General features: G+C 45.6%; 1 protein-coding gene across 2 annotated transcripts in view; it reads right to left on the reverse strand.

The window, feature by feature from the left end:
* The window catches only part of LOC139548331 (rho GTPase-activating protein 42), a 346340-nt gene that overhangs the window by 275239 nt on the left and 50015 nt on the right, over nt 1–21086 (reverse strand). For both annotated transcript variants that reach the window (XM_071357947.1, XM_071357948.1), the window contains exon 3: nt 9699–9760. In XM_071357947.1, the coding sequence (XP_071214048.1) occupies nt 9699–9760 (62 nt within the window). The remainder of the gene's footprint in view (nt 1–9698; nt 9761–21086) is intronic.

The raw sequence follows: 21086 nt of genomic DNA on the forward strand, positions 1-21086 counted from the left end.
GTGTACTACTTTAGACCAGGGCCCATAGTGTACTACTATAGACTAGGGCCCATAGTGTACTACTTTAGACCAGGGCCCATAGTGTACTACATTAGACCAGGGCCCATAGTGTACTACTTTAGACCAGGACCCATAGTGTACTACTATAGACCAGGACCCATAGTGTACTACTATAGACCAGGGCCCATAGTGCACTACTATAGACTAGGGCCCATAGTGCACTACTATAGACCAGGACCCATAGTGTACTACTTTAGACCAGGACCCATAGTGCACTACTATAGACTAGGGCCCATAGTGCACTACTATAGACCAGGACCCATAGTGTACTACTTTAGACCAGGGCCCATAGTGTACTACTTTAGACCAGGGCCCATAGTGCACTACTATAGACCAGGGCCCATAGTGTACTACTTTAGACCAGGGCCCATAGTGCACTACTATAGACCAGGGCCCATAGTGTACTACATTAGACCAGGCACCATAGTGTACTACTTTAGACCAGGGCCCATAGTGTACTACTTTAGACCAGGGCCCATAGTGTACTACTTTAGACCAGGGCCTATAGTGTACTACTTTAGACCAGGGCCTATAGTGTACTACTATAGACCAGGGCCCATAGTGTACTACTTTAGACCAGGGCCTATAGTGTACTACTTTAGACCAGGGCCCATAGTGTACTACTTTAGACCAGGGCCCATAGTGTACTACTATAGACCAGGGCCCATAGTGTACTACTTTAGACCAGGGCCCATAGTGTACTACTTTAGACCAGGGCCCATAGTGTACTACTTTAGACCAGGGCCCATAGTGTACTACTATAGACTAGGGCCCATAGTGCACTACTATAGACCAGGACCCATAGTGTACTACTTTAGACCAGGGCCCATAGTGTACTACTTTAGACCAGGGCCCATAGTGTACTACTATAGACCAGGACCCATAGTGTACTACTATAGACCAGGACCCATAGTGTACTACTATAGACCAGGGCCTATAGTGTACTACTTTAGACCAGGGCCCATAGTGTACTACTATAGACCAGGGCCTATAGTGTACTACTTTAGACCAGGGCCCATAGTGTACTACTTTAGACCAGGGCCCATAGTGTACTACTATAGACCAGGACACATAGTGCACTACTTTAGACCAGGGCCCATAGTGTACTACTTTAGACCAGGACCCATAGTGCACTACTTTAGACCAGGACCCATAGTGCACTACTTTAGACCAGGGCCCATAGTGTACTACTATAGACCAGGGCCCATAGTGTACTACTATAGACCAGGGCCCATAGTGTACTACTTTAGACCAGGGCCCATAGTGTACTACTATAGACCAGGGCCCATAGTGTACTACTATAGACCAGGGCCCATAGTGTACTACTTTAGACTAGGGCCCATAGTGCACTACTATAGACCAGGACCCATAGTGTACTACTATAGACCAGGGCCCATAGTGTACTACTTTAGACCAGGTCCCATAGTGTACTACTATAGACCAGGTCCAAAGTGTACTACTTTAGACCAGGGCCTATAGTGCACTACTTTAGACCAGGACCTATAGTGTATTACTATAGACCAGGGCCCATGGTGTACTACTTTAGACCAGGGCCTATAGTGCACTACTTTAGACCAGGGCCAAAGTGTACTACTATAGACCAGGACCCATAGTGTACTACTTTAGACCAGGGCCTATAGTGCACTACTTTAGACCAGGGCCAAAGTGTACTACTATAGACCAGGGCCCATAGTGTACTACTTTAGACCAGGGCCCATAGTGTACTACTATAGACCAGGACACATAGTGCACTACTTTAGACCAGGGCCCATAGTGTACTACTTTAGACCAGGACCCATAGTGCACTACTTTAGACCAGGACCCATAGTGCACTACTTTAGACCAGGGCCCATAGTGTACTACTATAGACCAGGGCCCATAGTGTACTACTATAGACCAGGGCCCATAGTGTACTACTTTAGACCAGGGCCCATAGTGTACTACTATAGACCAGGGCCCATAGTGTACTACTATAGACCAGGGCCCATAGTGTACTACTTTAGACTAGGGCCCATAGTGCACTACTATAGACCAGGACCCATAGTGTACTACTATAGACCAGGGCCCATAGTGTACTACTTTAGACCAGGTCCCATAGTGTACTACTATAGACCAGGTCCAAAGTGTACTACTTTAGACCAGGGCCTATAGTGCACTACTTTAGACCAGGACCTATAGTGTATTACTATAGACCAGGGCCCATGGTGTACTACTTTAGACCAGGGCCTATAGTGCACTACTTTAGACCAGGGCCAAAGTGTACTACTATAGACCAGGACCCATAGTGTACTACTTTAGACCAGGGCCCATAGTGCACTACTATAGACCAGGGCCTATAGTGTACTACTATAGACCAGGGCCCATATTGTACTACATTAAACCAGGGCCCATAGTGTACTACTTTAGACCAGGGCCCATAGTGCACTACTATAGACCAGAGCCAAAGTGTACTACTATAGACCAGGACCCATAGTGTACTACTTTAGACCAGGGCCCATAGTGCACTACTATAGACCAGGGCCCATAGTGCACTACTATAGACCAGAGCCTATAGTGTACTACTTTAGACCAGGGCCCATAGTGTACTACTTTAGAACAGGGCCCATAGTGTACTACTTTAGACCAGGGCCTATAGTGCACTACTTTAGACCAGGGCCCATAGTGTACTACTTTAGACCAGGGCCCATAGTGTACTACTTTAGACCAGGGCCTATAGTGCACTACTTTAGACCAGGGCCCATAGGGTACTACATTAGACCAGGGCCCATAGTGTACTACTTTAGACCAGGGCCTATAGTGCACTACTTTAGACCAGGGCCCATAGTGTACTACATTAGACCAGGACCCATAGTGTACTACTTTAGACCAGGGCCTATAGTGTACTACTATAGACCAGGGCCCATAGTGTACTACTTTAGACCAGGGCCCATAGTGTACTACTTTAGACCAGGGCCTATAGTGTACTACTATAGACCAGGGCCCATAGTGTACTACTTTAGACCAGGGCCCATAGTGTACTACTATAGACCAGGGCCCATAGTGTACTACTATAGACCAGGGCCCATAGTGTACTACTATAGACCAGGACCCATAGTGTACTACTTTAGACTAGGGCCCATAGTGCACTACTATAGACCAGGACCCATAGTGTACTACTATAGACCAGGGCCCATAGTGTACTACTTTAGACCAGGGCCCATAGTGTACTACTATAGACCAGGGCACATAGTGTACTACTTTAGACCAGGGCCCATAGTGTACTACTATAGACCAGGGCCCATAGTGTACTACTATAGACCAGGGCCCATAGTGTACTACTTTAGACCAGGTCCCATAGTGTACTACTATAGACCAGGTCCAAAGTGTACTACTTTAGACCAGGGCCTATAGTGCACTACTTTAGACCAGGACCTATAGTGTATTACTATAGACCAGGGCCCATGGTGTACTACTTTAGACCAGGGCCTATAGTGCACTACTTTAGACCAGGGCCAAAGTGTACTACTATAGACCAGGACCCATAGTGTACTACTTTAGACCAGGGCCCATAGTGTACTACTTTAGACCAGGGCCCATAGTGCACTACTATAGACCAGGGCCTATAGTGCACTACTTTAGACCAGGGCCAAAGTGTACTACTATAGACCAGGACCCATAGTGTACTACTTTAGACCAAGGCCCATAGTGTACTACTTTAGACCAGGGCCCATAGTGCACTACTATAGACCAGGGCCTATAGTGTACTACTATAGACCAGGGCCCATATTGTACTACATTAGACCAGGGCCCATGGTGTACTACTTTAGACCAGGGCCTATAGTGTACTACTATAGACCAGGGCCCATATTGTACTACATTAGACCAGGGCCCATAGTGTACTACTTTAGAACAGGGCCCATAGTGTACTACTTTAGACCAGGGCCTATAGTGCACTACTTTAGACCAGGGCCCATAGTGTACTACTTTAGACCAGGGCCCATAGTGTACTACTTTAGACCAGGGCCTATAGTGCACTACTTTAGACCAGGGCCCATAGTGTACTACATTAGACCAGGGCCCATAGTGTACTACATTAGACCAGGGCCCATAGTGTACTACTATAGACCAGGGCCCATAGTGTACTACTTTAGACCAGGGCCCATAGTGTACTACTATAGACCAGGGCCCATAGTGTACTACTATAGACCAGGGCCCATAGTGTACTACTATAGACCAGGACCCATAGTGTACTACTTTAGACTAGGGCCCATAGTGCACTACTATAGACCAGGACCCATAGTGTACTACTATAGACCAGGGCCCATAGTGTACTACTTTAGACCAGGGCCCATAGTGTACTACTATAGACCAGGGCACATAGTGTACTACTTTAGACCAGGGCCCATAGTGTACTACTATAGACCAGGGCCCATAGTGTACTACTATAGACCAGGGCCCATAGTGTACTACTTTAGACCAGGTCCCATAGTGTACTACTATAGACCAGGTCCAAAGTGTACTACTTTAGACCAGGTCCTATAGTGCACTACTTTAGACCAGGACCTATAGTGTATTACTATAGACCAGGGCCCATGGTGTACTACTTTAGACCAGGGCCTATAGTGCACTACTTTAGACCAGGGCCAAAGTGTACTACTATAGACCAGGACCCATAGTGTACTACTTTAGACCAGGGCCCATAGTGTACTACTTTAGACCAGGGCCCATAGTGCACTACTATAGACCAGGGCCTATAGTGCACTACTTTAGACCAGGGCCAAAGTGTACTACTATAGACCAGGACCCATAGTGTACTACTTTAGACCAGGGCCCATTGTGTACTACTTTAGACCAGGGCCCATAGTGCACTACTATAGACCAGGGCCTATAGTGTACTACTATAGACCAGGGCCCATATTGTACTACATTAGACCAGGGCCCATAGTGTACTACTTTAGACCAGGGCCTATAGTGTACTACTATAGACCAGGGCCCATATTGTACTACATTAGACCAGGGCCCATAGTGTACTACTTTAAAACAGGGCCCATAGTGTACTACTTTAGACCAGGGCCTATAGTGCACTACTTTAGACCAGGGCCCATAGTGTACTACTTTAGACCAGGGCCCAGAGTGTACTACTTTAGACCAGGGCCTATAGTGCACTACTTTAGACCAGGTTCCATAGTGTACTACATTAGACCAGGGCCCATAGTGTACTACATTAGACCAGGGCCCATAGTGTACTACTATAGACCAGGGCCCATAGTGTACTACTTTAGACCAGGGCCTATAGTGTACTACTTTAGACCAGGGCCTATAGTGCACTACTTTAGATCAGGGCATATAGTGTACTACTTTAGAACAGGGCCCATAGTGTACTACATTAGACCAGGGCCTATAGTGTACTACTTTAGACCAGGGCCCATAGTGTACTATATTAGACCAGGGCCCATAGTGTACTACTATAGACCAGGGCCCATAGGGTACTACATTAGACCAGGGACTATAGGGTACTACTTTAGACCAGGGCCTATAGTGTACTACTTTAGACCAGGGCCTCCTGTTGGATCAGAACCAGTGGATGATATTAGAGGTCGAGGCAGGGAGGGCCTCCTGTTGGATCAGAACCAGTGGATGATATTACAGGTCGAGGCAGGGAGGGCCTCTTGTTGGATCAGAACCAGTGGATGATATTAGAGGTCGAGGCAGGGAGGGCCTCCTGTTGGATCAGAACCAGTGGATGATATTAGAGGTCGAGGCAGGGAGGGCCTCCTGTTGGATCAGAACCAGTGGATGATATTAGAGGTCGAGGCAGGAAGGGCCTCCTGTTGGATCAGAACCAGTGGATGATATTACAGGTCGAGGCAGGGAGGGCCTCCTGTTGGATCAGAACCAGTGGATGATATTAGAGGTCGAGGCAGGGAGGGCCTCCTGTTGGTTCAGAACCAGTGGATGATATTACAGGTCGAGGCAGGGAGGGCCTCCTGTTGGATCAAAACCAGTGGATGATATTAGAGGTCGAGGCAGGGAGGGCCTCCTGTTGGATCAGAACCAGTGGATGATATTAGAGGTCGAGGCAGGGAGGGCCTCTTGTTGGATCAGAAGTTAAACATTAATAATGAACGATCTTTGTGATGGTGTATATTTATAGACTACAGGTACATAAACTAATGAAAATGCTATTGTGTTCTATGATATACATTTATGACATTTATTATCTTTGCAATAATATATATGAAATGTATTTATTAGACTGTGAGAATGTTGACGTGGCAATGGCTCAGAGGGGGGGTCCCTCGAGGCCAGGCTTTTCTAGTGCTAAAATGTAATGATATAAAAGTGAATAAGAGATTTCCACAGCAAACCTCCTTTGTTCTTTATTGTGAGGTTGTCCAATTGTTCTGTGCTGTGCTGCTGTGCAGTTTCTACAACAGGTCTAATGAATGATGTGGGCTGTTTTGGCCTGACTTTAGTTCAGACGACAAGAATTCATGAAACAAGTGGCCACAGACAGAAAGCGCTTGTTCTCCTCAAAGGCCTCTGTGTTCCTTTGTGTTCAGTCACGCCAGGGGAGAAATGTCCACCAGAGCTGTTGCCAAATAATTGAATGTTAATTTCTCTACCATAAGCCGCATCCGACATTGTTTTAGAGAATTGGGCTCCCGAGTGGCGCAGCGGTCTAAGGCACTGCATCTCAGTGCTAAAGATGTCACTACAGTACTTGTAAAGCTAGAATGTTGTCTTTTTTAAATGTATTTAACCTTTATTTAACTAGGCAAGTCAAGAACAAATTCTTATTTACAATGACGGCCTCCCCCTCTCCTCCCACAGGGCGGCGCACAATTGGCCCAGCGTCGTCCGTGGTTTGGCCGGGGTAGGTCGTCATTGTAAATAAGAATTTGTTTTAACTGTCTTGCCTAGTTAAATAAAAGGTTAAATTAAGGAAAAAAAAGGAAAAAAGGTGTCAGTACGTCCAACCGGCCTCACAACCGCAGACCAGGTGTACGGCGTCGTGTGGACGAGCAGTTTGTTGATGTCAGCGTTGTGAACAGAGTGCCCCATGGTGGCGGTGGGGTTATGGTATGGGACAGACATAAACTACAGACAACGAACACAATTACATTTTATCGATGGCAATTTGAATGCATGAAAATAATGCGACGAGATCCTGAGGCCCATTTTGTTTAAGGTATCTGTGACCAACAGACGCATATCTGTATTCCCAGGTCATATGACATCTATAGATTAGGGCCTAATGAATTGATTTCAATTGACTGATTTCCTCATATGAACTGTAAGTCAGTAAAATCTATGGAATTGTTGCATGTTGCGTTTATATTTTTGGTTCAGTATATAGCTTATCTTGCCAGGATATATCCATTACGTACTGTGTCTCTTGGTTCAGTATATAGCTTATCTTGCCAGGATATATCCATTACGTACTGTGTCTCTTGGTGATGAAAACAGGCTGTTATTTTCTGTAAAACACTTTGAACAGACCCCTTTCCTTTCTCTGGGACATAGTTGGAGATACAGCCATACAGCACCCTATTCCCTATGGGTCCTGGTCTAAAGTAGTGCACTGGACAGGGAACGTGATGCCATTTTGGACACAACCACAGAGTAATGTAAATGAAACAAACCTGACCGTTTCTTGTAGCGGAACTTTCCATCCCTATACATCATTCCCCTGTCATCCTGTCAAAACAAATCTTATACGCTCCCCCGATGGCATTTCCTGTTTGAGAAATAATTACAGACTATAATGATATAGCTTTTGAGTGCCTCCCTAATGGCACCCTATCCCCAGTATAGTGCACTATGGGCCCTGGTCAAAAGTAGTGCACTATAAAGGGAACATTTGGTACACATCCGTATTGAGTTGGCTAAGGTGACAGTCACAGGCCCTAAACACTGGGCTTAGCCAGTTCAGTTCAGTCTTCTTCTTCGTGGCTCAGATGAGAATATGTCTTCTTCGTGGCTTCATCTACTTATTCTGTATTGGTCAAACAGATTACCACGAATGAACTACCAATTGACTGTTTCCTCAATTTATAAACATCATTTACTGTGGTGTATTTTGAGACGGTCCCTTAAATATGTAGATAAGTAAAGGTGTCGGTTAGAGGGTTGGTGTAGCCAGATCACAATGCAACATGGTACCGTACGCTACAATAACATCCAGTACAGGGTTGGTGTAGCCAGATCACAATGCAACATGGTACCGTACGCTACAATAACATCCAGTACAGGGTTGGTGTAGCCAGATCACAATGCAACATGGTACCGTACGCTACAATAACATCCAGTACAGGGTTGGTGTAGCCAGATCACAATGCAACATGGTACCGTACGCTACAATAACATCCAGTACAGGGTTGGTGTAGCCAGATCACAATGCAACATGGTACCGTACGCTACAATAACATCCAGTACAGGGTTGGTGTAGCCAGATCACAATGCAACATGGTACCGTACGCTACAATAACATCCAGTACAGGGTTGGTGTAGCCAGAACACAATACAACATGGTACCGTACGCTACAATAACATCCAATACAGGTTGGTTGTAGCCTTTTTGTGACCTAGTACAATATCATTCAACACAATGCTATTTTCATGGTCCATCCAATCACATTTGGAATTGACAATAAATGTGGACATCAATTCAATATAAAAGGTTTCAGTACATTGCCGCTGGCAGCCAACCTACTCAGTTACTCTGAATGTGCTATGCCTGACATCACTGTTCGGCTGAAAAACTGACGTCTGGCATAGCTATGGCACTACCAGGCTAACTGCATTGTTGAGCCTCCATTACACCAGCCTGAGTTAAAGGCAGTTAAAGGGCTCAGTAATCCACTAGTCTTGCTCGCCAGAGTCATGGCTCTGCAGTGTGGTTGTGGGAAGAGACTAGTATGCCACATGCTACTGCACCGTTCCCTGGACCTGGACTTCATTCTGCATCCTCTCTCGCTAGGCTGCTATAAGCTAACTATAATGGGGTTGGTATATTTGCTATTTGAAAAAGTGTCCAGATAATTTCAGAGCAGAGAACTTGGTGAACAAACATAGTGGGATCTGAGAATAGTCGAAGCACCTTAACCGCTAAATGAATGTCTTAAATGGGACAAGAAAATGTTTTTTGTTTTTGTTTTTACGGATCTCATCATTACACAGCCTCTCTGGGTTCGCTGCTATATGCTAACTATTAGTAACAATATCTGTCACTTTATAACGTAAAAAATTGGCTACACATTACAGATGTAGGGTATTCATTTGAGCCAGTTTTCTACAGCAGGAAATGGTAATCAGTATGTGGATTATAATTCATGGACATTTGTGTAGGGGTTAATACATTATTCATTCGGGGCGGATCAAATCTGAAATGTTAAAGTTGAAATGACAAACTTTAGAAGTCTTTTTTTTAAAACTCAAATACACTACAAGTTTGCATTTCCTGCTTTACAGGAAAATTCTCCGCAACAAAAGAGTGATCAAATTAAGATCCTACATCTGTAATAGGCCTATAACCGCAATAACCGATAGGACGGATCTAATCTGTACCAAATTAAAATAGAACAATGAAGTTGATGACCACTTTCTCATGGCATACGTAAAGAGGATATAAATAGTTGAAATAATAGAATTGTTACCAAGCGTCTCCTCTCCTCTTCCACTGTGTTCAGTAGCTGGGAAAACTCCTTGAACGACTGGGCTGGAAAAGAAAGAACATACAGGATCTCTTTAATCTAATATCAGTTCCGGGTTAAAGGTCATATACACAGTATGAACATGTGAGTTAGTAACGTGGGAAACATCAATGTGGCAGAGGATCGATACAGGTTCCATTAAGTAAATATGCATTGATCTATTGTGTCAGGTACTTAAACTAATGTAACAGAGTTTACAGGTCAGAGTATGTTAAACTACTGTAATGGAGTTTACAGGATGAGTCAATGGATTAAATCATAATTATGGGTTCAATAAGCATGACAACACAGGGCCCTGGGTTCAATAAGCATGACAACACAGGGCCCTGGGTTCAATAAACATGACAACACAGGGCCCTGGGTTCAATAAGCATGACAACACAGGGCCATGGGTTCAATACGCATGACAACACAGGGCCCTGGGTTCAATAAGCATGACAACACAGGGCCCTGGGTTCAATAAGCATGACAACACAGGGCCATGGGTTCAATAAACATGACAACACAGGGCCCTGGGTTCAATAAGCATGACAACACATGACCCTGGGTTCAATACGCATGACAACACAGGGCCCTGGGTTCAATAAGCATGACAACACAGGGCCCTGGGTTCAATAAGCATGACAACATAGGACCCTGGGTTCAATAAGCATGACAACACAGGGCCCTGAGTTCAATAAGCATGACAACACAGGGTCCTGGGTTCAATAAGCATGACAACACAGGGCCCTGGGTTCAATAAACATGACAACACAGGGCCCTGAGTTCAATAAGCATGACAACACAGGGCCCTGGGTTCAATAAGCACACAACACAGGGCCCTGGGTTCAATAAGCATGACAACACAGGGCCCTGGGTTCAATAAGCATGACAACACAGGGCCCTGGGTTCAATAAGCATGACTGAAGCATCCCATGGCTGAACCCTGGCTAGACTGGACCTGTTACAGTAACATAACTCTCCCATGGCTGAACCCTGGCTAGACCGGACCTGTTACAGTAACAGAACTCTCCCATGGCTGAACCCTGGCTAGACCGGACCTGTTACAGTAACAGAACTATCCCATGGCTAAGCCCTGGCTAGACTGGACCTGTTAAAGTAACAGAACTATCCCATGGCTGAACCCTGAACCTGTTACAGTAACATAACTCTCCCATGGCTGAACCCTGGCTAGACCGGACCTGTTACAGTAACATAACTCCACCATGGCTGAACCCTGGCTAGACCGGACCTGTTACAGTAACAGAACTATCCCATGGCTAAGCCCTGGCTAGACTGGACCTGTTAAAGTAACAGAACTCTCCCATGGCTGAACCCTGAACCTGTTACAGTAACATAACTCTCCCATGGCTGAACCCTGGCTAGACCGGACCTGTTACAGTAACAGAACTCCACCATGGCTGATCCCTGGACCTGTTACAGTAACATAACTCTCCGATGGCTGAGCCCTGGACCTGTTACAGTAACATAACTCTCCGATGGCTGATCCCTGGACCTGTTACAGTAACATAACTCTCCGATGGCTGAGCCCTGGCTAGACTGGACCTGTTACAGTAACAGAACTATCCCATGGCTGAACCCTGGTTAGACCGGACCTGTTACAGGACATAACTCTCCCATGGCTGAACCCTGGCTAGACTGGACCTGTTACAGTAACAGAAGTCTCCCATGGCTGAGCCCTGGCTAGACTGGACCTGTTACAGTAACATAACTATCCCATGGCTGAACCCTGGACCTGTTACAGTAACATAACTCTCCCATGGCTGAACCCTGGCTAGACCGGACCTGTTACAGTAACAGAACTCTCCCATGGCTGAACCCTGGCTAGACCGGACCTGTTACAGTAACAGAACTATCCCATGGCTAAGCCCTGGCTAGACTGGACCTGTTAAAGTAACAGAACTCTCCCATGGCTGAACCCTGAACCTGTTACAGTAACATAACTCTCCCATGGCTGAACCCTGGCTAGACCGGACCTGTTACAGTAACAGAACTCCACCATGGCTGAACCCTGGCTAGACCGGACCTGTTACAGTAACAGAACTATCCCATGGCTAAGCCCTGGCTAGACTGGACCTGTTAAAGTAACAGAACTCTCCCATGGCTGAACCCTGAACCTGTTACAGTAACATAACTCTCCCATGGCTGAACCCTGGCTAGACCGGACCTGTTACAGTAACAGAACTCCACCATGGCTGAACCCTGGCTAGACCGGACCTGTTACAGTAACAGAACTATCCCATGGCTAAGCCCTGGCTAGACTGGACCTGTTAAAGTAACATAACTCTCCCATGGCTGAACCCTGAACCTGTTACAGTAACATAACTCTCCCATGGCTGAACCCTGGCTAGACCGGACCTGTTACAGTAACAGAACTCCACCATGGCTGATCCCTGGACCTGTTACAGTAACATAACTCTCCGATGGCTGAGCCCTGGACCTGTTACAGTAACATAACTCTCCGATGGCTGATCCCTGGACCTGTTACAGTAACATAACTCTCCGATGGCTGAGCCCTGGCTAGACTGGACCTGTTACAGTAACAGAACTATCCCATGGCTGAACCCTGGTTAGACCGGACCTGTTACAGGACATAACTCTCCCATGGCTGAACCCTGGCTAGACTGGACCTGTTACAGTAACAGAAGTCTCCCATGGCTGAGCCCTGGCTAGACTGGACCTGTTACAGTAACATAACTATCCCATGGCTGAACCCTGGACCTGTTACAGTAACATAACTCTCCCATGGCTGAACCCTGGCTAGACCGGACCTGTTACAGTAACAGAACTCTCCCATGGCTGAACCCTGGCTAGACCGGACCTGTTACAGTAACAGAACTATCCCATGGCTAAGCCCTGGCTAGACTGGACCTGTTAAAGTAACAGAACTCTCCCATGGCTGAACCCTGAACCTGTTACAGTAACATAACTCTCCCATGGCTGAACCCTGGCTAGACCGGACCTGTTACAGTAACAGAACTCCACCATGGCTGAACCCTGGCTAGACCGGACCTGTTACAGTAACAGAACTATCCCATGGCTAAGCCCTGGCTAGACTGGACCTGTTAAAGTAACAGAACTCTCCCATGGCTGAACCCTGAACCTGTTACAGTAACATAACTCTCCCATGGCTGAACCCTGGCTAGACCGGACCTGTTACAGTAACAGAACTCCACCATGGCTGAACCCTGGCTAGACCGGACCTGTTACACTAACAGAACTATCCCATGGCTAAGCCCTGGCTAGACTGGACCTGTTAAAGTAACAGAACTCTCCCATGGCTGAACCCTGAACCTGTTACAGTAACATAACTCTCCCATGGCTGAACCCTGGCTAGACCGGACCTGTTACAGTAACAGAACTCCACCATGGCTGAACCCTGGCTAGGCTGGAACAGATACATTCAGCTTGTCTAGTAACTGTATACACTGTCTATGATATACGTAGCATAGCAACATTATGGTGAGCCATACTACTGTAGTTGTTGAAAGAGTACCAGGAGAATTAGTGATTTCCCATGGCTAAAACATTCACCATCTAGCCTGAAGGGTCTGAACTGGCAGTGGACCGTAGTTTGATGGCCGTACAGCTTCATTCAATACAGCTCCAGATAATGTATGGGTCCAAAATGGCACCCTATTACCTATATAGCGCACATCTTTTAACCTGGCCTCTGGTCAAAAGTAGTGCACTACAAAGGGAATAGGGAGCCATTTGGAACGCACCCATGGACTGGTCTGGCTGCTGTGGTGGTGGTCAGCCCTCTGTCTCAGCCCTGTGTTCAGGTCCAGCCATTTAAACATGGTCTGAGAGAGAGAGAGAGAGAGGTTCCCTGCTGCTCGGCTTGCCAGGACAGAGACATCATTATCAACAACTACGCAACCTGGTGTGGGCCATCATCCAGACACACTCTTTCTGTTTCTCTCTCAATTCAAGGGGCTTTATTGGCATGGGAAACATATGTTAACATTGCCAAAGCAATGTCTGTCTGTCTGTCTGTCTGTCTGTCTGTCTGTCTGTCTGTCTGTCTGTCTGTCCGTCCGTCTGCCTGTCTGTCTGTCTGTCTGTCTGTCTGTCTCTCTGCTCTCCAATAAGTCTATGCCAGACAGTGTAACACCTCTACTACATTACAGGCAGTTCCTGTTAAGACGTCCTTTATCAGTTCATCAGCAGCACAACCCTCACATGAGGTAGAACGGTTCTCAGCTGGAGACCCTGCCTGTCCCAAATGGCATCATATTACCTATATAGTGCAGTGCATACAGTAGCTCCCTATGGACCCTAGTCAAAAGTAGTGCCCCATATAGGTAATAGGGGGCAATTTGTGATGCTGCCGCTGATGGGAGGAGATTAGACGCTTAAGAGAGGAAATGAAAGTCAGAGAGAGGTAACCAGGGTTACAGCTTGCATATCCTTGACCGGGAAATGAGGGAGAAAACCACCAATAGTTCTGATGATGAGTCATGGAGAGATAGAGAGAGAGAGAGAGATAGAGAGAGAGAGAGAGAGAGAGAACAGAGAGAGAGAATAGAGAGCGAGAACAGAGAGAACAGAGAGAGACAGAGAGAACATCGAGAGAGAGAGAACAGAGAGGGAACAGAGAGAGAGAGAAAGAGAGAACAGAGAGAGAGAAAGAACAGAGAGAGAGAGAAAGAGAGAGAGAGAACAGAGAGAGAGAGAGAGAGAGAGAGAGAGAGAGAGAGAGAGAGAGAGAGAGAGAGAGAGAGAGAGAGAGAACAGAGAGAGAGAGAACAGAGAGAGAGAGAACAGAGAGAGAGAGAGAGAGAGAGAGAGAGAGAGAGAGGGGGGGGGGGGGGCTGACACCTTCAGCACACAGGGGACAAACACCTACCTGAAGGTGACAGTATTCCCTCCCCATATGCCCCCCTAGACACAACCACGACAACATAAACAACAACGCCTATAAGAAATCCCGTTATGCCCTCAGACGAACCATCAAACAAGCAAAGCGTCAATACAGGATTAAGATTGAATCCTACTACATTGGCTCTGACGCTCGTCAGATGTGGCAGGGCTTGAAAACTATTACGGACTACAAAGGGAAACACAGACGCGAGCTGCCCAGTGATGCGAGCCTACCAGACGAGCTAAATGCCTTTTATGCTCGGGTCGAGGCAAGCAACACTGAAACATGCATGAAAGCACCAGCTGTTCTGGATGACTGTGTGATAACGCTCTTGGTAGCCGATGTGAGCAATATCTTTTAACAGATCAACATTCACAAAGCCGCGGGGCCAGATGGATTACCAGGACATGTACTCAAAGCATGCGCAGACCAACTGGCAAGTGTCTTCACTGACATTTTCAACCTCTCCCTGACTGAGTCTGTATTACCTACATGTTTCAAGCAGACCACCATAGTCCCTCTGCCCAAGGAAGCGAAGGTAACCTGCCTAAATCCTTACCGCCTCGTAGCACTTATGTGGGTAGCCATGAAGTGCTTTGAAATCTGGTCATGGCCCACATCAACACCATTATCCCAGAAACTCTAGACCATATATGTCAAAGTCAAGGCCCGCGGGCCACATCCGGCCCGCGAGAAGGTTTTTTCCGGCCCCTGGGATGATCTTGATTTATTATTAGAACCGGCCCGCAGACCGCAGCAAGCCGGCAGCCCGCAGATCTTTTACACGCACCAATACTACATTTCCCACAATGCAACGGTGACGCACCGAGCAGTAGGCTGCTGTGTAAATGAGATGGAGCTGCCTTGGGAAAAACTCGTGGGTTTGACAACCGACGGAGCACCTGCGATGTGTGGACACAGGAGCGGACTGGTGGCGAAGATACGGGAAAAGATGCAAGAGGAAAACGCGACAGGTGAGCTGACAGCTTATCATTGTATCATACACCAGGAAGCGTTGTGCGGTAAAGCCTTGAAAATGGAGCATGTAATGAGCATCATCACGCGCACAGTTAACTTTATCAGAGCCAAAGGTTTGAATCACCGCCAGTTCAAGGCATTTCTGACGGAGTTAGAAACGGAGCATGGTGATTTGCCTTATCACACAGAGGTGCGATGGCTAAGCCAGGGAAAGGTGCTTCAAAGATGTTTCGAGCTTCGTGAGGAGATTTGTCTGTTCTTGGACAGCAAAGGGAAAGACACAACACAACTCCGAGACGAAATGTTTCTGTGTGAAATGGCTTTTCTGTGTGACATTACGAGTCATCTGAATGCAATGAACTTGCAGCTGCAGGGTCGGGATCATGTCATCTCTGATATGTACAGTACAGTGAAGGCATTTAAAACCAAACTGACTCTGTGGGAGACGCAGATGCGGAAAGAAAATTTGAGCCACTTTCCCAGCTGCCAGACCATGAAAGAGAAGCTCTCTACCAGTGCGTTCCCGAGCGCACAGTTGGCTGATAAAATAGGTATGCTTGCCGCTGACTTTCGACGCCGATTTGCTGACTTTGAAGCACAAAAAAGCAGGTTGGAACTGCTCGGTAACCCATTTGCTGTTGACGTGGAAAGCTCACCACCAAACCTCCAAATGGAGTTGATTGACCTCCAATGCAATGATGCACTGAGGGCAAAATATGCGGCAGTGGGTGCTGCGGAGTTCGCCCGTTTCCTCCCCGACACAATGCCCCAGCTGCGCATCCAGGCTGCTCAAACGTTGTCTATGTTTGGCAGCACATACCTGTGTGAACAACTGTTTTCTTTGATGAACCTGAACAAAACATCACACAGAAGTCGACTTACTGCTGAACACCTCCACTCAATTCTGAGGATTTCCTCAGCTCAGAGCCTTACCCCGAACATTGATGAACTTGTGGAAAAGATGGGACACCACCAAGTATCACCCTCAACCTCAAACAAGTGAACATTACTGTGCAATCACATATTTAGAGTTTTTACTCAGTTCAAGTTTAAAAGTTAAAGTTTAATATTTGTTTTCACTGCATGTTACTTCTCCTTAAACAAAGTGTTGTTTTTGATTAATAGATTTTTGCACTTTATTTTATTGTATTTCAATCCAATTATATTTTAAAAATATTTCAGTTGAGTGGATGATAGAAAATTGCTATTATTGTTTTTTTCTTTGAAGTAAATTTAGCCCACTTTTGCTAAAATAGAAAATATAGGCTACTGATGGTGCCTTGAATACCGGTTTCTTTCATTTAATGTTCATGTTATGGGGATTTTTATATAAAGGAAATTTGTCTTTTGTGTCTGTTGAAAATTAAAGATTACTGACAGAGCCATAAGAAAATATTGCTTTATTTATCTGATCATATTGGAATATATTTGTTAGGTTTTCAGTAGGTTCAATTAGGTTCACTAGACTATATGCGTCATTTAAAAAATTTTCAATGAACATTCGAACAGTCCGGCCCTCGGCTTGTAGCTAAATTTTTTATTTGGCCCTCCGTCCATTTGACTTTGACACCCCTGCTCTAGACCAACTCCAATTTGCATACCGCCCCAACAGATCCACAGATGATGCAATCTCAATTGAACTCCACACTGCCCTTTCCCACCTGGACAAAAGGAACACCTATGTGAGTTTGCTGAGAATTGACTACGGTTCAGAGTTCAATACCATAGTGCCCACGAAGTTCATCACTAAGCTAAGGACCCTGGGACTAAACACCTCCCTCTGCAACTGGATCCTGGACTTCCTGACAGGCCGCCCCCAGGTGGTAAGGGTAGACAACAACACATCTGCTACGCTGATCCTCAACACTGGAGCCCCTCAGGGGTGTGTACTTAGTCCCATCCTGTACTCCCTCATCCACGACTACGTGGCCAAACACGACTCCAACACCATCATTAAGTTTGCTGACAACACAACAGTGGTAGGCCTGATCACCGACAACGATGAGGCAGAGAACTGGCAGCGTGGTGCCAGGACAACAACCTCTCCCTCAATGTGAATAAGACAAAGGAACTGATCGTGGACTACAGGAAAAGGCGGGCCGAACAGGCCCCCGTTAACATCGACGGGCCTGTAGTGGAGCGGGTCGAGAGTTTCAAGTTCCTTGGTGTCCACATCACCAACGATCTAACATGGTCCAAACACACCAAGACAGTCATGAAGAGGGCACAACAAAATATTATCCACCTCAAGAGACTGAAAAGATTTGGCATGGGTCCCCAGATCCTCAAAAAGTTATACAGCTGCACCATCGAGAGCATCCTGACCGATTACATCACCGCCTGGTATGACAACTACATGGTTAGTGTAGAAACCTACCAAAAAACAATTGGCCAACAGCAAATGCTATCCCTTTTAGACAATGTCCTGCACAAAAAAATGTCATGCAATAGTGAAAGTGTAAACTTAGCAGTAGGAAGCCTAAACAGTATATTTGATCTATCAGCTAACATGTCAAATTTAAATTCTGGCAGAAAACCTAAGATGACTAACAACAATGAGAAATGGTTTGATAGAGAATGTAAAAACTTAACAGAAAACTATCCAACTGAGAAAACTATCCAACCAAAAACACAGAGAACCAAAATGCCTTAGCTTACGCCTTCACTATGGTGAATCACTAAAACAATATAGAAATACACTACGGAAAATGAGGGAACAGCACGTCAGAAAACAGCTCAATGTGATTGAAGATTCCATTGAATCAAATCACTTCTGGGAAAATTGGAAAACACTAAACTAACAACAGCACAAAGAGCCATCTTCCCAAAACAGAGATGTATGGATAAACCACTTCTCCAACTTCTTTCAGCCATATAACAAAGAGCAAACAGCAAAAACATACACATTATAAATTACAAAACGTAGAATCAGCTATTAAAGACTACCAGAACCCACAGGATTCACCAATTACATTGGATGAGCTAGAGTCCAACATTTCCTTAGTGAAAACAATGAACTGAGCAAATGAGCAAATGTCAAAATGGCTTCTTACCAAAATACCGTACGACAGACCACGTATACACGCTGCATACAATTATTGACCATTAAAAACAAAACAAAAAAGCATTTTGACTTAATTTGCCATGAGGGTTTGCTATACAAATTGATGGAAAGTGGTGTTGGGGGGAAAGCATATGACATTATACAATACACGTACACAACATTGGAGGATCCTCAGAGGAAGGGGAGGATCATCCTCCTCAGTGAAATTTCTTTCTTTTTTTTTATAGTGAAAGTTATCCTTTTTAGATAAAATTATACTAAATATATGGATTACATCAAATAATTGATTAAAAAACACTGGTTTGCAATGAAGGTCTACAGTAGCCTCAACAACACTGTAGGGTAGCACCATGGGGTAGCCGGAGGACAGCTAGCTTCCATCCTCCTATGTGTACATTGACTTCAATACAAAACCTAGGAGGCTCGTAGGCCTCACCCCCTTCGATAGACAGTACATGGTAATTATGACCACTTCCGGAGGATGTCCTCCAACCAATCAAAGCTTTTGCAGTATGAACTGACATGCTGTCCATCCATTCATAGGATTAGGATCAAAGAACGAACCTAGTGTGTTGTATTGGGGTTGTGCAACACAGCATTATGGGGTGGGGGTTAAATGTGTTGAGAAGCTTGGTGATTTGGTGACATTATTGGATAGAGATTGAAAAGTGATAGTTGGGCATTTTCTTTTCAATTCAAAAGAGTCTATCCATTAGAGGACATGGAGGAGGTAGATTATAAACTGTTTTCTTGTTTTTAGAACTTTATTTTTGTGTCCAATTAGAGCAATTTATTTCAATTTGCATTGCTAACTTCAGTAGGAAAAGAGGGGTTCAGTGACCTAAAGAAACATTGATCGTTCAGCTAAACGGCAAAACAAAAGCAGGGAACATATAAATGCCTACATCAGATTCAAGATTCTGGAAAAATGCCGCATCGATCATGACGAAGGTCTGCGTAGTCAAACTGCGTAACACAACGAGAAAAAGAACCAGGGATGTTCTCAAGCGGCTTGAAAACAAGCTTTTAGAGAAACAGAAAGTTGCACTAACAACTACAAGGAGCAGTTATCATCAGATATGTGGATGATCAGGGCTTTATTTAATCATGTTCCCTGATTAAAAGGTGATGACAGCTCTACCCCACTACCATTGTCAACTCTCCTGACATTAACTGAAGACCCAAACTGTTACAGACCTATATCCATCCTGCCCTGCCTTTCTAAGATCTTCGAAAGCCAAGTTAACAAACAGATCACCGACCATTTCGAATCCCACCGTACCTTCTCCGCTATGCAATCTGGTTTCCGAGCTGGTCACGGGTGCACCTCAGCCACGCTCAAGGTCCTAAACGATAGCATAACCGCCATCGATAAAAGTCAGTACTGTGCAGCCGTCTTCATCGACCTGGCCAAGGCTTTCGACTCTGTCAATCACCGAATTCTTATCGGCAGACTCAACATTCTTGGTTTCTCAAATGACTGCCACGCCTGGTTCACCAACTACTTCTCTGATAGAGTTCAGTGTGTCAAATCGGAGGGCCTGTTGTCCGGATCTCTGGCAGTCTATGGGGGTGCCACAGGGTTCAATTCTCGGGCCGACTCTTTTCTCTATATATATCAGTGATGTTGCTCTTGCTGCTGGTGATTCTCTGATCCACTTCTACGCAGATGACAAAATTCTGTATACTTCTGGCCTATTCTTTGGACACTGTGTTAACTAACCTCCAAACAAGCTTCAATGCCATACAACACTCCTTCCGTTGCCTCCAACTGCTCTTAAACGCTAGTAAAAATAAATGCATGCTCTTCAACCGATCGCTGCCCGCACCCGCCCACCCGATTAGCATCACTACTCTGGACAGTTCTGACTTAGAATATGTGGACAACTATAAATACCTAGGTGTCTGGTTAGACTGTAAACTCTCCTTCCAGACTCACATTAAACATCTCCAATCCAAAATTAAATCTAGAATTGGCTTCCTATTTCGCAACAAAGCCTTCTTCACACATGCTGCCAAACATACCATCGTAAAACTGACTATCCTACCGATCCTTGACTTCGGCCATGTCATTTACAAAATAGCCTCCAACACTCTACTCAGTAAACTGGATGTAGTCTATCACAGTGCCATCCGTTTTGTCACCAAAGCCCCATATACTACCCACCACTGCGACCTGTATACTCTCATTGGCTGGCCCTCGCTACATATTTGTTGCCAAACCCACTGACTCCAGGTCATCTACAAATCTTTGTAAAGCCCCGCCTTATCTCAGCTCACTGGTCACCATAGCAAGACCCACACGTAGCACGTAGCTCCAGCAGGTATATTTCACTGGTCATCCCCAAAGCCAACACTTACTTTGGTCGCCTTTCCTTACAGTTCTCTGCTGCCAATGACTGGAACGAATTGCAAAAATCAC

This window comes from Salvelinus alpinus, chromosome 21, assembly GCF_045679555.1.
Source record: "Salvelinus alpinus chromosome 21, SLU_Salpinus.1, whole genome shotgun sequence".
Lineage (NCBI taxonomy): Eukaryota > Metazoa > Chordata > Actinopteri > Salmoniformes > Salmonidae > Salvelinus > Salvelinus alpinus.